The 14,896-nt window shown below is 49.8% G+C and overlaps 1 protein-coding gene across 3 annotated transcripts in view; it reads right to left on the minus strand.

Moving 5' to 3' along the window:
- The window catches only part of SLC38A9 (solute carrier family 38 member 9), an 82,996-nt gene that overhangs the window by 10,955 nt on the left and 57,145 nt on the right, over positions 1-14,896 (minus strand). For all 3 annotated transcript variants that reach the window (XM_029061160.1, XM_029061164.2, XM_029061179.1), the window contains 3 exons: positions 10,706-10,819; positions 7,103-7,251; positions 3,305-3,394 (listed from right to left, as the gene is read on the minus strand). In XM_029061160.1, coding sequence (XP_028916993.1) covers positions 3,305-3,394; positions 7,103-7,251; positions 10,706-10,819 — 353 coding nt within the window. The remainder of the gene's footprint in view (positions 1-3,304; positions 3,395-7,102; positions 7,252-10,705; positions 10,820-14,896) is intronic.

Raw genomic sequence — 14,896 nt, forward strand, 5'->3', positions numbered from 1 at the left:
TGGAGGCAGAAGAACTGGGTTCTAATCCTGGTTCCGTCACCTGCCCGTTCGGTGACCTTGGGCAAGTCACTTCACTTCTCTGCGCCTCAGCTCCCTCATCTGCAAAATAGGGATTCGATACCTGTTCTCCCTCCGATCTAGACTGTAAGCTCCATGTGGGACCTGCATCTACCCAAGCACTTTAGGACAGGGCTTGACAAATAGCAAGCATTTTAGAAAACCCACAACTATGATTACTGTCATTACTGCTGCTAGAGGACAGAGAAGCGGCTCCCACCTAGCGGGGCTCCACAACCTACCGAACTGAAACCGGAGAGGATGCCTTGCCCTGACACCGCATCGCCCCGACTCCCTCTCCTCTACCTCCCTCCCCGCCCCACAGCACTTGTGTATATACGTATTTATTATTCTATTTATTTTAACAACGATGTGCCTATATCTAGAATTCTATTTCTTTCTACGGATGCTACCGACACCTGTCTACTTGTTCTGTTTTGTTGTCTATCTCCGTCCTTCTAGACTGTGAACCCGCTGTTGGGTAGGGATGGTCTCTATTTGTTGCTGAATTGTACTTTCCAAGTGTTTAGTACAGTGTTCTGCACACAGTGAGCGCTCAATAAATACAATCGAATGAATGAATGAATGAAGCAAGGGCTGGCTCTTCAAGTCCCAAAGCCTGGCCAGGCCCATTGTCCAATGATACAGCCCACTGCAGCTTCTTCTGCGAGGAGGGCAGATGAGAATCAGTCAGTCAATCGAATTTATTGAGCCTTTACTGTGTGAGGAGCACCGTACTAAGCGCTTGGGAGAGTACGACAGAACAATGAACTGACACATTCCCTACCCATGACGAGCTTACAGTCCGGAGGGGAACTCTCCAGACTGGAGAAGTCTTCTAGAAAAGAAGGGAGAGGGAGTCTCTCCCTCCTTTCTGTCCTGGAGTCATCTCTAGTCCTGCTACTGCTGGCTCCAGATGTCCCAGAAATGTGCAGCTAAACTGACAGACATTCCGGCCTTCCCGATAGTCCCCTAATCCTCACGGGCCTGAATTCCCCTCCTCTGCCTTCGGTAAGAAGGGCGGGTCGGGGAGCCGGGAAGAAGAGTGACTCCTCTTCCCCTATTCAGTTAGTCCCCACAACTCTGTATTTCAAAATTAAAAGAGAACTGAGCTGGCGACACAGGGATAGAGCACGGGCCTGGGGGTCAGAGGAGCTCGTTCTAAGCCTGGCTCCACCACGGACCCGCTGTGTGATCTCGGGCACGTCTTTACCATCTCCGGTCCTCGGTTCCCCTATCCGTAAAATGGGAATTCAATACCTGTTCTCCCTCCTACTCGGCCTGTGAGTTCCTGTGGGAAGCAGCGTGGCTCGGTGGAAAGAGCCTGGGCTTCGGAGTCAGAGGTCATGGGTTCGACTCCCGGCTCTGCCACTTGGCAGCTGTGGGACTGTGGGCGAGTCACTTCACTTCTCTGGGCCTCAGTTACCTCATCTGTAAAATGGGGATTAACTGTGAGCCTCACGTGGGACAACCCGATTACCCGGTATCTACCCCAGCGCTTAGAACGGTGCTCTGCACGTAGTAAGCGCTTAACAAATACCAACATTATTATGTGGGACCCGATTACCTTGAATTTTACCCCAGAGCTTAGTACAATGCTTGGCGCATATGAAGTGATTAGGTATCACAAGTATTATTATTGTCCAGAGAGCTATCATCAATTGATATCCTCCGGCTTGCGGGGATGATCTTCAACTCCCACCCCAACACTGTCTCCCACTAGTAACTTACTAGACTTTGACATTTAGATTGACATAGATAGCTGATTAATAATAATAATAATAATAATTCTGGTATTTGGTAAGTGCTTACTACGTGCCAGGCACTGTACTAAGCGCTGGGTGGATACAAACAAACCTGGTTGGACACAATCCTTGTCCCATGTGGGGCTCACAGTCTCCATCCTCATTTACAGAGGAGGGAACTAAGGCCCAGAGAAGGGAAGTGACTTAACCAAGGTCACAGAGCAGACAAGTGGGGGAGTCAGGACTAGAACCCATGACCCGTCCCGCCATACATCATTAGACTGCACGCTCCCCTGAGGGCAGGGGGCGTGGGTACTCTTTAACATCAATCCTCAATTTCTAGGGCCCGAAATCCTTGTTGATTAAGTGACACGGAGGGAGGAACCGGTTTTGGCTCTGAGTTTCCCCGGCTCTTCTCTCGGGTTTCCAGCCCAGCAACTTTTAAGCCCATGCACGAATGAATGCCTTAAAGAAATCAAAAAAGCTTCCCGGTAAATATGACTCAATCTATAAACACGGTGCAGTGCACTGGATTACTGCCTTTAGTTCAAGTTTCCTACCTCTTGTACAAATATTCAGGAAGAGCTTGGTGTTCAAGAGGTAGGAATAAGAGGAAGGGGGAGGTTTTCAACTTCTCCTTCCATTGGAATGCAGCCAGGAGGAAGTTTCAGAAGTAAAGGATGTTAGAGGCCAGCCTCTGTCACCAGCCCCAGAGATGCAACCAGCGAGGAAGCAATTTTTCAGCGGCTCCTGTAACCTCTGGTTTCATCCCCTGGATGGATCAGAAAATTTAGCAAGCCGGGGAAATGGTGGAGAGAGACGCTACGGCTGTTACATTCCTGGATTTGGTTGCCTGCCTGAGCTCTGGAAGGAATTTTCCTTTTCTGGTCTGTGACAATCTTATTTTCTTGTGGAGTTCCTTTCTTTTTCTCGTGACCCAGAATCGCCAACCAGACAAACTCTGAGACTCCAAGGAGGGGGCTGAAGAGAAACTGCTCTCAGTGGACACGGTGACCATCACCTCACACCCAATGTTCAAACAATGACGGTGATAATAACAATAATAATGAAGATGATGATTATGGTACTCAAGTGCTAACTATGTGTCAAGCACTTTTCAAAGAGCTGGGGTAGATACAAGCTAATCAGTTTGGACACAGTCCGTGTCCCACACGGGGCTTCCACTCTAAGGAGCAGAAGGACTTAATCCCCATTTTACAGTCGAGGAAACTGTGGCACTGAGAAATTCAGTGAACTGCTCAAGGTCACCTGGCAGATAAGTGGCAGTTGGTTCCCAACTTGCAGGCCGGGCTCTTTCCACTGGGCCACGCTGCTTCCCAATTAGGAGTTGCAAATCGCCTCAAGAATGGCCCTGAGCCAGTCTCTCTTTCCCGGCTATCAGGCTCCAAACCTTACCTGGCATCCTCTAATACACATAAGCGAAATCAAACTCTGAGGAGCAAGATCATTCCACGAAATGAGAGAAAATGTGTGGTCAGTACCTTATGATCCCGCCTATGTTCGGGTAGAAACATGCCACGATCACTCCGGCTCCCACGATGGTTATGTTTAGAAGCAGTACGTAGATAATGCTGGAGAGGAGGGGGTGGGGAAGAAGAAGAGGAATAGAAAACATAAACGAAAACAAATTTGCCACCACTACGGGAAAAGAAAAAGACGAACATTAACACACCTAGTAAGATGGGAAGGGACCAGGCCCATCTGCTTTAACCTATTAAAATTTATTAATTTCCCAGTCAACAAGACATCTAGCCAAAGGTGTGGATGCCAGATTTCAGATCCCCAAGGGTCTGGGACTCGAATAATTCTCAAGAAGAGAGTATGTGCAATTTGGCAAGGCTCCTAAAAAGAATACTCTTAATTTGCGGTGCTCAGGGTTTCAGGCAAATTCTCTTTTGCAAAGAAATGATTCCCTATAGCCAGACTCCCACATAAAAGCAGCTCCTAGATCCGTGGAACGAGCACGATTCCGAGTCGGGACTAATGAATCCCAGACAGAGAAGCAGCTAGAGAGAACGAAAAAAAAAAAATTAAGGAGGTTAAATAGAAACATGTGAAAATAAACCCGTGGTCTGTTGCACGTTCTAGAAGATTATAACAATGTTTAGGTTTCTGGCCTTTAATTATTGTTTGTCCAGGGACGTGGAGTTGTTTTGGAGGGCTATACCATTTGCTGAACCTTTGCTCTTTCGGCCTGCCTAAAGAAGTAATGATGTGCTACAGCTCTCCGAAGGATGTCACGTTCCCCAAGCACGTGTCACTGCATCTTTGGGGTGGATGAGCGAGATTGGGGTCTTCGCAACCTCCAAATCGCCTTTCCGACCCATGCTTGTTTACAGAGAGAGAGAGCACATCATGATCTATTACCACTGGGGGAAGAAGAGAAGTAACAGTACGACTAGTGAAAGCATATGTGCCTAGAATAACAAAAACAGCCAAAGCACATGGGTCTGGATTGTTTTTACCCTATTATTTCACTGTATTGAGGTTCAGCTGAATGTCATTTTTTTTTAAATGACATCTGTTAAGCACTTACTATATATCAGGCACTGTACTGAGCGCTGGGGTAGAGGGAGGCTAATCAGGTTGGACACAGTCCCTGTCCCCCATGGGGCTCTGAATCCATTCATTCATTCATTCAGTCGTATTTATTGAGCGCTTCCTGTGTGCAGAGCCCTGCACTAAGCGCTTGGAAAGTACAATTCGGCAACAGATAGAGCCAAATCCCTACCCAACAACGGGCTCGCAGTCTAGAAGTGGGGAGACGGACAACAAAACAAGGAGACGGGCATCAAGAAGTATCGAAATAAATAAATAGAATTATAGATATATACACATCATCTATAGAATTATAGATATATACACATCATAAGTAAAATAAATGGAATAATAGATACGTACATATATACCTGTGGGGCGGGGACGGGGGTGGAGCAGAGGGAGGGAGTCGGGGCGATGGGGAGGGGAGGAGGAGCAGGGGAAAAGGGGGGGCTCAGTCCGGGACGGCCTCCTGGAGGAGGGGAGCTCTCAGTCTTAATCCTCGTTTTACAGATGAGGGAACTGAGGCCCAGAGATGGGAAGTGACCCGCCCACGGTCACACAGCAGACAGGTGGCGGAGCCGGGATCAGAACCCAGGTCCTTCGGACTCCCAGGGCCGTGCCGCTTCTCAATCGGCCACACGGAGCGGAAGAAAGTTGCGGCATCCCCGATTCCTCGCCGGAGGCTCGGGGCTTCCTGCCGCCGCTTTTGCAGCCGGAGGGAAAACTAGCTGCTCTTCGCTTTCTGTTCTTCTTTACGTTCGCAACAGCAGAGCTCAGCTGCTTTATTTAATTACGAAGGCTTAGCTAACGAAGACCCGGGCAACTTGAATTTCTTCAGAAACCGCAGCCAAGACTGAAGCGGGGCCGGGCGGGGAGAGAATTCCTCTCGGGGGGTGGGGGGGGGGGGGTGGGGGGTTCATCGCTGCTGCGCTTCTGTTGAAATGTGGTTCTCACAAATGTGACCGACCAATTTTTAATTCGAGAACACGTTTCAGCTAAAGACTCTTTTCCTCCCCGCCTACTAAAACGTGCTACATCCTTTCCCCGGCCCGGGTCTAGTGGAGATAGCACAGGCCTGGGAATCAGAAGGACCAGAGTTCTAGTCCCGGCTCCGCCACTTGTCTGCTGTGTGACCTCGGGCAAGTCGCTTCCCTTCTCTGTGTCTCCGTTTCCACATCTGTAAAATGGGGATTAAGACTGTGAGCCCCCGTGGGACAGGGACCGTATCCAACCCGATCAGTTTGTCCCTACCCCGGCGCTTGGTACGGTGCCTAACACATACTAAGCGCTTAACAAATAACACAATTGGTATTATTATTAATCTAAAGGCTTAAAAGCTTTAAAGGCTGGTTGGATGTCCAGAACCATCCTCGTGCCTGATTGCTCGTTTTCTCAAATATAGTAAAAAAAAATAATAATAACGATGGTGTTTGTTAAGCACTTACTAGGTGCCAGGCACTGTTCTAAGCGCCGGAAAAAACAACTACAGCAGGGAATAGGGCTGCTCCTCAAAAACTGTGCAGAATACCCTCTAGACCGTAAGCTTGCTGATGGCAGGGAACGTATCCACCGACTCCGCCATACTGTACTCTTAGAGAAGCAGCGCGGCTCAGTGGAGAGAGCACGGGCTTTGGAGTCAGAGGTCATGGGTTCGAATTCCCGCTCGGCCGCTTGTCAGCTGTGTGACTCTGGGCAAGTCACTTCACTTCTCGGTGCCTCAGTTACCTCATCTGTAAAATGGGGATGAAGACCGTGAGCCCCACGGGGGACGACCCGATTCCCCTGTGTCTACCCCAGCGCTCAGAACAGTGCTTGGCACATAGTAAGCGCTTAACAAATCCCAACATTATTATTATTATTATTATTCCAAGCACTCGGTACAGAGTTCCGCACACGGTAAGTGCTCAATAAATGCCACCGACTGAATACCAGAGTTCGTACTCTGAAGAAGCGGCAGGTCCCAGTGGATAGAGCCCGGGCCTCGGTTCTAATCCCGGCTCTGCCGCCTGTCTGCTCCGTGACCTTGGGCAAGTCTCTTCACTTCTCTGTGCCTCAGTTACCTCATCTGGAAAAAGGGGATTAGGACTGTGAGCCCCACGTGGGCTGTGTCCAACCTGCTCAACTTGTATCTAACCCAGCGTTTGGAACGGGGCTCGACGCATAGGAAGCGCTTAACAAACACCATCATGATCGTTATTACTGCACAAACCAAAGATATCGCCTGTGGTGCTCTGGAGGGAGTTGCAGTCGACCGAATGATGCTGGCATCTGTTAAGCGCTTACTATGTGCCGAGCACCGTTCTAAGCGCCGGGGGAGATACAAGGTCATCGGGTCGTCCCACGTGAGGCTCACAGTCTTAATCCCCATTTTCCAGATGAGGTAACTGAGGCCCAGAGAAGTGAAGTGACTCGCCCACAGTCACCCAGCTGACAAGTGACAGGGCCGGGATTCGAACCCATGACCCGCGACTCCCAAGCCCGGGCTCCTTCCACGGAGCCACGCTGCTTCTCAGTGAACTAACCCGGGAGGAGACATCGGGGTCACCTCGTCCGGCCGCTTGCTTTCGGACAGCGGGGACTCCACCGGCCTCTTCGAGATCTCCAAGGAGGCCGACCTCCCAAACTCCGCACGACATCCTCCTCCGGGGAGCGCAAGACCGGGTTCCGGGAGGTGATCTTAACCGGCCCGTTTACACGGTGGTTTGATGCGGGGGCCTACCGGGAGTCCAAGTCCTTACCTTGGGTAAGCTTCTCCAAAGATGTGTCCCATCAGCTGGACACGGGCCAAGTAGCCCAGCAAAGGGTAGACGGTCATCATCTGGAACAGCAAGAATATCCTCGCGACGAACGACAGGATGTCACCGCTGGGGAAGTTGTCTAAAAAGTTCTAAGCCAAGAGAGTCAGTGAGCCAATGTCAAAACCAGTCGCCACTTCCAAATTCCCTGCCCTCCCTCCCTCCCTTCCTATCTAGCGATCGTATTGATTGAGTGCTTCTTCTGTGCAGGGCACTGGGCTAAGCGTTTAGGCAAGTACCACGCGACACGGGTCAGCAAAGGGGAGAGGCGAGACTGAGGCACGGAGAGTAGACTGGCATTCCACTGTCAAAATCTAATAATAATAATAATAATGTTGGTATCTGTTAAGCGCTTACTATGTGCAGAGCAGGGTTCTAAGCGCTGGGGGAGATACAGGGGAATCAGGTCGTCCCACGTGAGGCTCACGGGCTTCACCCCCATTTGACAGATGAGGTCACTGAGGCACAGAGAAGTGAAGCGACTGGCCCACAGTCACACAGCTGACGAGCGGCAGAGCCGGGAGTCGAATTCATGAGCTCTGACCCCGAAGCCCAGGCTCTTTCCACCGAGCCACGAATCTATCTGTGATATTACTATGTGCCAAGAGCTGGACTAAGATAATTGAGTTGGACACAGTCCCTGTTCCACGTGGGGGTCAGGGTCTTAATCCTCATTTTACAGATGAGGTAACCGAGTCACAGAGAAGCCAAGTGGCTTGCCCCAAATCACCCAGCGGACGAGTGGCGGAGGAGGAGGGGGCCCGTCGTCTCTCCGCTAGGCCACGCTGCTTCTCCAAATGAACACGTTATTTATTTTTATCTTCAATATAAAGGGTCAGAGGGAAAGACATTCTTAACAGGAAGTAGGGCTTTTTCTTTAGAAATCTTTTTTAAGCCAACGCTCTATCTTCCAATAAGCTGTTTCCCTTCCCACGTCAATGTGATAACCACACTGACGGGGGTGAGATCATCCAAGAGGTTTTCTATAATTCTTTTATTATTTCGATTCTGTTCCTTGGAGAAAGGCACAGTATTGCCATTCAAACACTCGACTTGGTGCTCTGCACACAGAAAGCGTTCAGTAAGTACCACTGATTAATCACAGGTGAGGATGACAAACACGGAATTCCCATCATATCCCCGAGTGGACGGTGGAGGTGGGATGGGGTACGGAGCCACCTAGGTCGAACGTTGCGTACCGATTCCATGTCACAACTGAAATCCTGGCTGATTCGCTTACTTACCCGGTGGTAGGTTTGCTTATGCTGTGTAACAAAGCATTCTGAAATATAAATTCAGAATATTTTGGGGGGGGGGGTCATCAAACAGTTTACGTCCTGATAATAATAATAAACAATAATGATAACTGCGGTACCTGTTAAGCGCTTCCTATGTGCCAGGCACCGTACTATGGGCCAGGGTGGATACAAAGAAATCAGGGTGGACGCAGTCCCTGTCCCACATGGGGCTCACATTCTCATCCCCATTTTAGAGATGAGGTTAACTGAGGCCCAGAGAAGTGAAGTGACTTCCCAAGGCCACTGATCGACAGCACCTGGAATTGCTTACACCCCCGCCGATACCTGGGATAACACGGCGCCTGCTCCGTTATCACCTTGCATCTTCTACCTATCCCTGGGCCCAGAGCTGGGCCCGAGAGGTTTCACAGGGCTCATTTTGAGCGTGGGCTACTGGAAATTTCCAGTGAGTCTCTAACCGCTGCACACGGCATATAAGGTGACTTCCGGTACCAATCGAGCCAGAGGCATGAGGAAATTGCCCAAGCTAGCGCAGTGACCCCTAAAGAGCCGAGAACACCAACATCCTGCTGAAATCATCACTTTCCGGCTACCCTCGGAGACAGACTGTGCCGAAATCCACTCCGAGCCGAGGGAGGACAGGCTTTAGAAGCTCACGAGGAATTTGCCCCGATACTCTTCCGACCAGCACGCACTTTAAAGACACGAAGGGTCAACTAGTGATTGCTAAGAGAAGCAGCAGGGCCTAGCGGACAGAGCCCGGGCCCGGGAGTTGGAAGGACCTGGGTTCTAATCCCAGCTCCGTCACATGTCTGCTGGGTGACCTCGGGCAGGTCACTTCATTTCTCCGGAGCCCGGGCTTGGGAGTCAGAGGTCACGGGTTCGAACCCCGGCTCCGCCACTCGTCAGCTGTGTGACTCTGGGCAAGTCACTTCACTTCTCTGTGTCTCAGTTCCCTCATCTGTAAAATGGGGATGAAGACTGTGAGCCCCACGCGGGACAACCTGATCGCAAAGACAGACAAATCCCACCCCTAGTGCTTAGAACAGTGCTTTGCACACAGTAAGCGCTTAACACATACCATCATCATGATTATTATTATTATTATACTCTGGGCCTCAGTTACCTCGTGTAGAAAATGGGGAATAAGAGCGTGAGCCCCATATGTGGAACAGGGACTGGGTCCAACCTTATTACCTTGTATCTGCCCCAGTGCTAAGAACAGTGCTTGGCACCCAGCAAGCACTAACGAGTACCATAATTATTATCATTAATAAGAAGTAATGCTAGGAAAATATTGCTTAAGGAAGGCTTTCAGAATAGATGTCCAATCACACCACGCTCACTGGTAACTCAAGAGACTATGGCTTGATATCTGCCCTTTCCCCTTCTTTCTAACAGTAATTGTATTGATTACTGCTTACTGCCGGACAGTGCTCCGCACACAGTAACCGTACTGATTATCGCTTACTGTATGCAGAGCACTGTATTGCTTAGTACAGTGCTCTGCACATAGTAAGCGCTCAATAAATACTACTGAATGAATGAGAAGCAGCGTGGCTCAGTGGAAAGAGCACGGGCTTTGGAGTCAGAGGTCATGGGTTCAAATCCCAGCTCGGCCACTTGTCAGCTGTGTGACCGTGGGCGAGTCACTTCACTTCTCGGTGCCTCGGTTCCCTCATCTGTAAAATGGGGATTAAGACTGTGAGCCCCACGTGGGACGACCCGATTCCCCTGTGTCTACCCCAGCGCTTAGAACGGTGCTCGGCCACTTGTCAGCTGTGTGACCGTGGGCGAGTCACTTCACTTCTCGGTGCCTCGGTTCCCTCATCTGTAAAATGGGGATTAAGACTGTGAGCCCCACGTGGGACGACCCGATTCCCCTGTGTCTACCCCAGCGCTTGGAACAGTGCCCGGCACATAGTAAGCGCTTAACAAATACCAACATTATTATTATTATTATGAATGAATATTAGGTTTCCTGACCCCTCTTCCAGAGGCTTTCTTTTCTTTTAACACGTCCTACAAACGGGATCTTGAATTCCCGAGAGAAGACGTCGCTTCCAAAAGCACCTCCACGGCACTGGCAATCGGTCAGGGTTTTTCGGCTGGGGGGGGTGCCTAGGTCTCAGCTTCAGGAAGCCGGAGGGCCAAATCCTGCACCCTTTACTCACTCGAGTCGTCCGAAAGCTCCTACCTTCCCGATGCTTCCAGCCTGGGGGATGACCAGCACGACGCTGCTCTGCCTCTGGAAGCAAAACCGCCCACGGAATGAAAACGTCCTTACCTGTTCAATGCATTCTTTGGACAGTGGTGGAGAGGGAAACGATGCGAAAATCAAGATGCCAACGTAGAGGTATGTTAATCCCACCAGAAAGAAAGCAATCGACAGGTCTCTTACCTGCAAACACAGTGAAAGCACTGCATATGTTAATTCTGGAAATGATACTCTAGGGAGACAGACATCGATACAAATAAACAAAATGACAGGCATGAACATAAGTGCTTTGGGGCTGGGAGAGGGGAAGAGTATAGGGAGCAAGTCGGGGCGACGCAGAAGGGAGTGGGAGATGAGGAAAAGCGGGGCTTAGGCCGGAAAGGCCTCTTGGAGGAGATTTGCCTTCAGTAAGGCTTTGAAGGGGAGGTGGGAGAGAGTAACCGTCAGATTTGAGGAGGGAGGGCATTGCAGGCCAGAGGTAGGGTGCGGTCTAGGGGTCGGCGGCGAGACAGGCGAGATGGAGGCCCAGTGAGAAGGTTAGCACTAGACGAGCGAAGTGTGCGGGCTGGGTTGTAATAATAATAATAATAATGTTGGTATTTGTTAAGCGCTTACTATGTGCAGAGCACTGTTCTAAGCGCTGGGGTAGACACAGGGGAATCAGGTTGTCCCACGTGGGGCTCACAGTCTTAATCCCCATTTTACAGATGAGGTAACTGGGGCACAGAGAAGTTGAGTGACTCGCCCAGAGTCACACAGCTGACAAGTGGCAGAGCTGGGATTCGAACTCATGACCTCTGACTCCAAAGCCCGTGCTCTTGCCACTGAGCCACGCTGCTTCTGGAGAGAAATCAGGTGAGGTAGGAGGGGGCGAGGTGGTGGACTGCTTTAAAGCCCACGGTGAGGAGTTTTTGTTTGATGTGGTGAAGGGCAACCACTGGAGTTTTCTGAGTTTCGGGGTGACACGTCCCGAACGTCACTGTAGAAAGACGATCCGAGCGAGCGGGGTGAAATACTGGCCGGAGTGGGGAGAGACGGGAGGCTGGGAGGTCAGTGAGGAGGCTGATGCGGTCATCCAGGCGGGATAGGATGAGTGACAATATTAACGTATCAGCAGCACGGATGAAGAGGAAAGGGCGGATTTTAGCGAAATCCGACAGGTGGGACCGACAGGCTCTGGCGACGGATTGAATAGGTGGGTTGAATGAGATGGAGGAATCAAGTATAACGCCAAGGTTGTAAAGAAACACAAACTGATTTACAAACTGATATCTGATACAAACAGATAAATACAAACTGAAGTTTAATCATTTAGGGATAGGCTACTTTGTAAAAACACCTTGGCGTTATACGGGCTCCTGAGGCGGGAAGGATGGTGGTGCCGTCTACAGCGATGGGAAAGTCAAGGGGAGGACAGGGTTTGGGTGGGAAGATAAGGAGCTCTGTTTTGGACACGTTAAGTTGGAGGCGATGGGAGGATGTAATAATAATAATAATGATAATAATCATGTTGGTATTTGTTTAGCGCTTACTATGTGCCGAGCGCTGTTTTAAGCGCTGGGGTGGATACAGGGCAATCAGGTCGTCCCACGTGAGGCTCACAGTTAATCCCCATTTTACAGATGAAGTAACTGAGGCCCAGAGAAGTGAAGTGACTTGCCCCCGGTCACAGAACTGACAAGTAGCAGAGCAGGGATTCGAACCCATGACCTCTGACTCCCAAGCCCGGGCTCTTTCCGCTGAGCCAGGCTGCTTCTCTCCAAGTAGAGATGTCTTGAAGGTAGAAGGAGATGCAGGAGGAGTGGGAGGTATCTGTTAGACACTTACTACATGCCGGGCACTGTATTAAGCACAGGGGCAGAAACAAGCTCGTCAGGTTGGATACAGTCCCCGTCCCTCACAGGGCTCACAGTGCCAATCCTCATTTTACAGATGAGGTAACTGAGGCAACAGAGAAGTGAAGTGACTTGCCCAAAGTCACACAGCAGATAAACAGCAGAGCTGGGATTAGAACTAGGTCCTCTTGACTCCCTGGCCCCTGCACCTTCCACTAGGCCACACATTCTCCTGATAGAAAGACTCAAACAACGTGCAGGCTAATTCAAAACCGAGCAGCCCACGTTTTCTTTTTCCAGTCCCTATTTTTTTTTTCTAGGCCCGCCATAAGCTCTTATTTGCACCGGGCATTCAGTTATCTGAACTGAAAGATAAATACAAACTGAAGTTTAATCATTTAGGGCTAGGCTACTTTTCGCAAAAATGAAATTACCGAGCGAAACCGTGGGGGCATTACCTAAAACCTAATTTAAAAAACTCATAAAGCTCGCAGAGCAATATTGGGTGAACAAAGAGGGAATTTTCTCCCTATAAATCAGGAGAAAAATAATTACACGTCTAGTACATAAAACCTCCAAACAGGCCCGGTACTGCATATTATAAGTACGGTCATTAAATAAGCCACGCTAATCGAACACTATCGGACAGCGAACGGGTATCAGAGTCGTCCGAACCTAAACGATAAGCCAAAGGAAGTCAAGAGACGGCCGTTCAAACCGACACTGGATCTTACCGTCGAATTAAGTAAGGTACACAGAGCATTAAATAAAGTGGATTGCTTCTGTCCCTTTATCCCCTACCCAAAGCCAAGGGCTTTAAGACATTTTTAATATATCCAGCTGTCAGATTCAAACTGCACAGATCCCCCATCTGACAAGTCTGTTTTCTATCATCACTAGAAAGTTACAGCCAAACACTTCTGCGAAACAAAAGGCGATCGGCCGATCCTCATTAACACAGCATTTTGAAGGTTAAGAAAATGAAGGAAAATATCGGGATGGGTATTTTCCTTTTAACTCCGTTCATTCAGTCCATCGTTTCCCGCTGGGCGGGACAGCGCAACGCGAAACCTGGGCATTTGGTTCCGGGATCATTTCTGATTCTCTGGTGGGCTTTTCTACCTGAAAAGGCGAGACGCAGCTACGAGACTCACAATAATAATGATAACGAGAAGCAGCGCGGCGTAGTGGACAGAACACGGGACTAGGTGGCGGAAAGCTGAGGCTGCTGTATCATCTTGGGCAAGTCACTTCGCTTCTCTTTGCCTCCGTTCCCTCATCTGTACAATGGGGATCGAGACCGTGAGCCCCGTGTGGGACAGGGACCGTGTCCGACCGGATTTGCTTGTATCCACCCCGTGCTGCTTCTCAAGCGGATGGAGCCCGGGCCCGGGAGTTAGAAGGTCCTAGGTTCTGATCCTGGCTCTGTCACTTGATTGCTGTGTGACCTTGGACAGGTCGCTTAACTTCTCCGTGCCTCCGTTACCTCATCTGTACAATGGGGACCGAGACCGTGAGCCCCGTGTGGGACAGGGACCGTGTCCGACCGGATTTGCTCGTAACCACCCCGTGCTTAGTACAGTGCCAGATATATAATATTTGCTAATCTAATACCACAATAATTATTATTAATATTATTAGGCCAAGCTGCTTCTCTATTGTACGAGTAGAACCTGTGATGGACAATGGAAAGTTCATTCAATAGTATTTATTGAGCGCTTACTATGTGCAGAGCACTGTACTAAGCGCTTGGAATGTACAATTCGGCAACAGATAGAGACGATCCCTGCCCAGTGAAATTCGGGGTTGATAATCATCTTAATAAGAACTAATAATAATAATGATGATAATGTTGGTATTTGTTAAGCGCTTACTAGGTGCAGAGCACTGTTCTAAGCGCTGGGGGAGATACAGGGTCATCGGGTCGTCCCACGAGAGGCTCACAGTTAATCCCCATTTTCCAGATGAGGTCACTGGGGCCCAGAGAATTGAAGTGACTCGCCCACAGTCACACAGCTGACAAGGGACAGAGCTGGGAGTCGAACTCATTACCTCTGACTCCGAAGCCCGGGCTCTTTCCACTGAGCCACGCTGCTTCCCTACACTAGACTGTAGGCCCATTGTGGGCAGGGAACATGTCTACCAACTCTGCTATATTGTACTCTCCCAAGCACTTAGTACAGTGCCCTGCACATAGTAAGCGCTCAGTAAGATTAACTAGAGAAGCAGTGTGGCCTAGTGGAAAGAGCATGGGCCTGCGAGTCAGAGGACCTGGATTCTAATCCCAGCTCCACCACTCTTGTGCTCTGCGACCTTAGGTACGTCAACTCAACTTCTCCGCGCCTCGGTTGCCTCATCCGTAAAATGGGGTTTAAGACTGTGAGCCCCATGTGGGACGGGGACTGTGTCCAACTCAACTATCTCC

Source organism: Ornithorhynchus anatinus, chromosome 1 (genome assembly GCF_004115215.2).
Source record: "Ornithorhynchus anatinus isolate Pmale09 chromosome 1, mOrnAna1.pri.v4, whole genome shotgun sequence".
Classification (NCBI taxonomy): Eukaryota; Metazoa; Chordata; class Mammalia; order Monotremata; family Ornithorhynchidae; genus Ornithorhynchus; species Ornithorhynchus anatinus.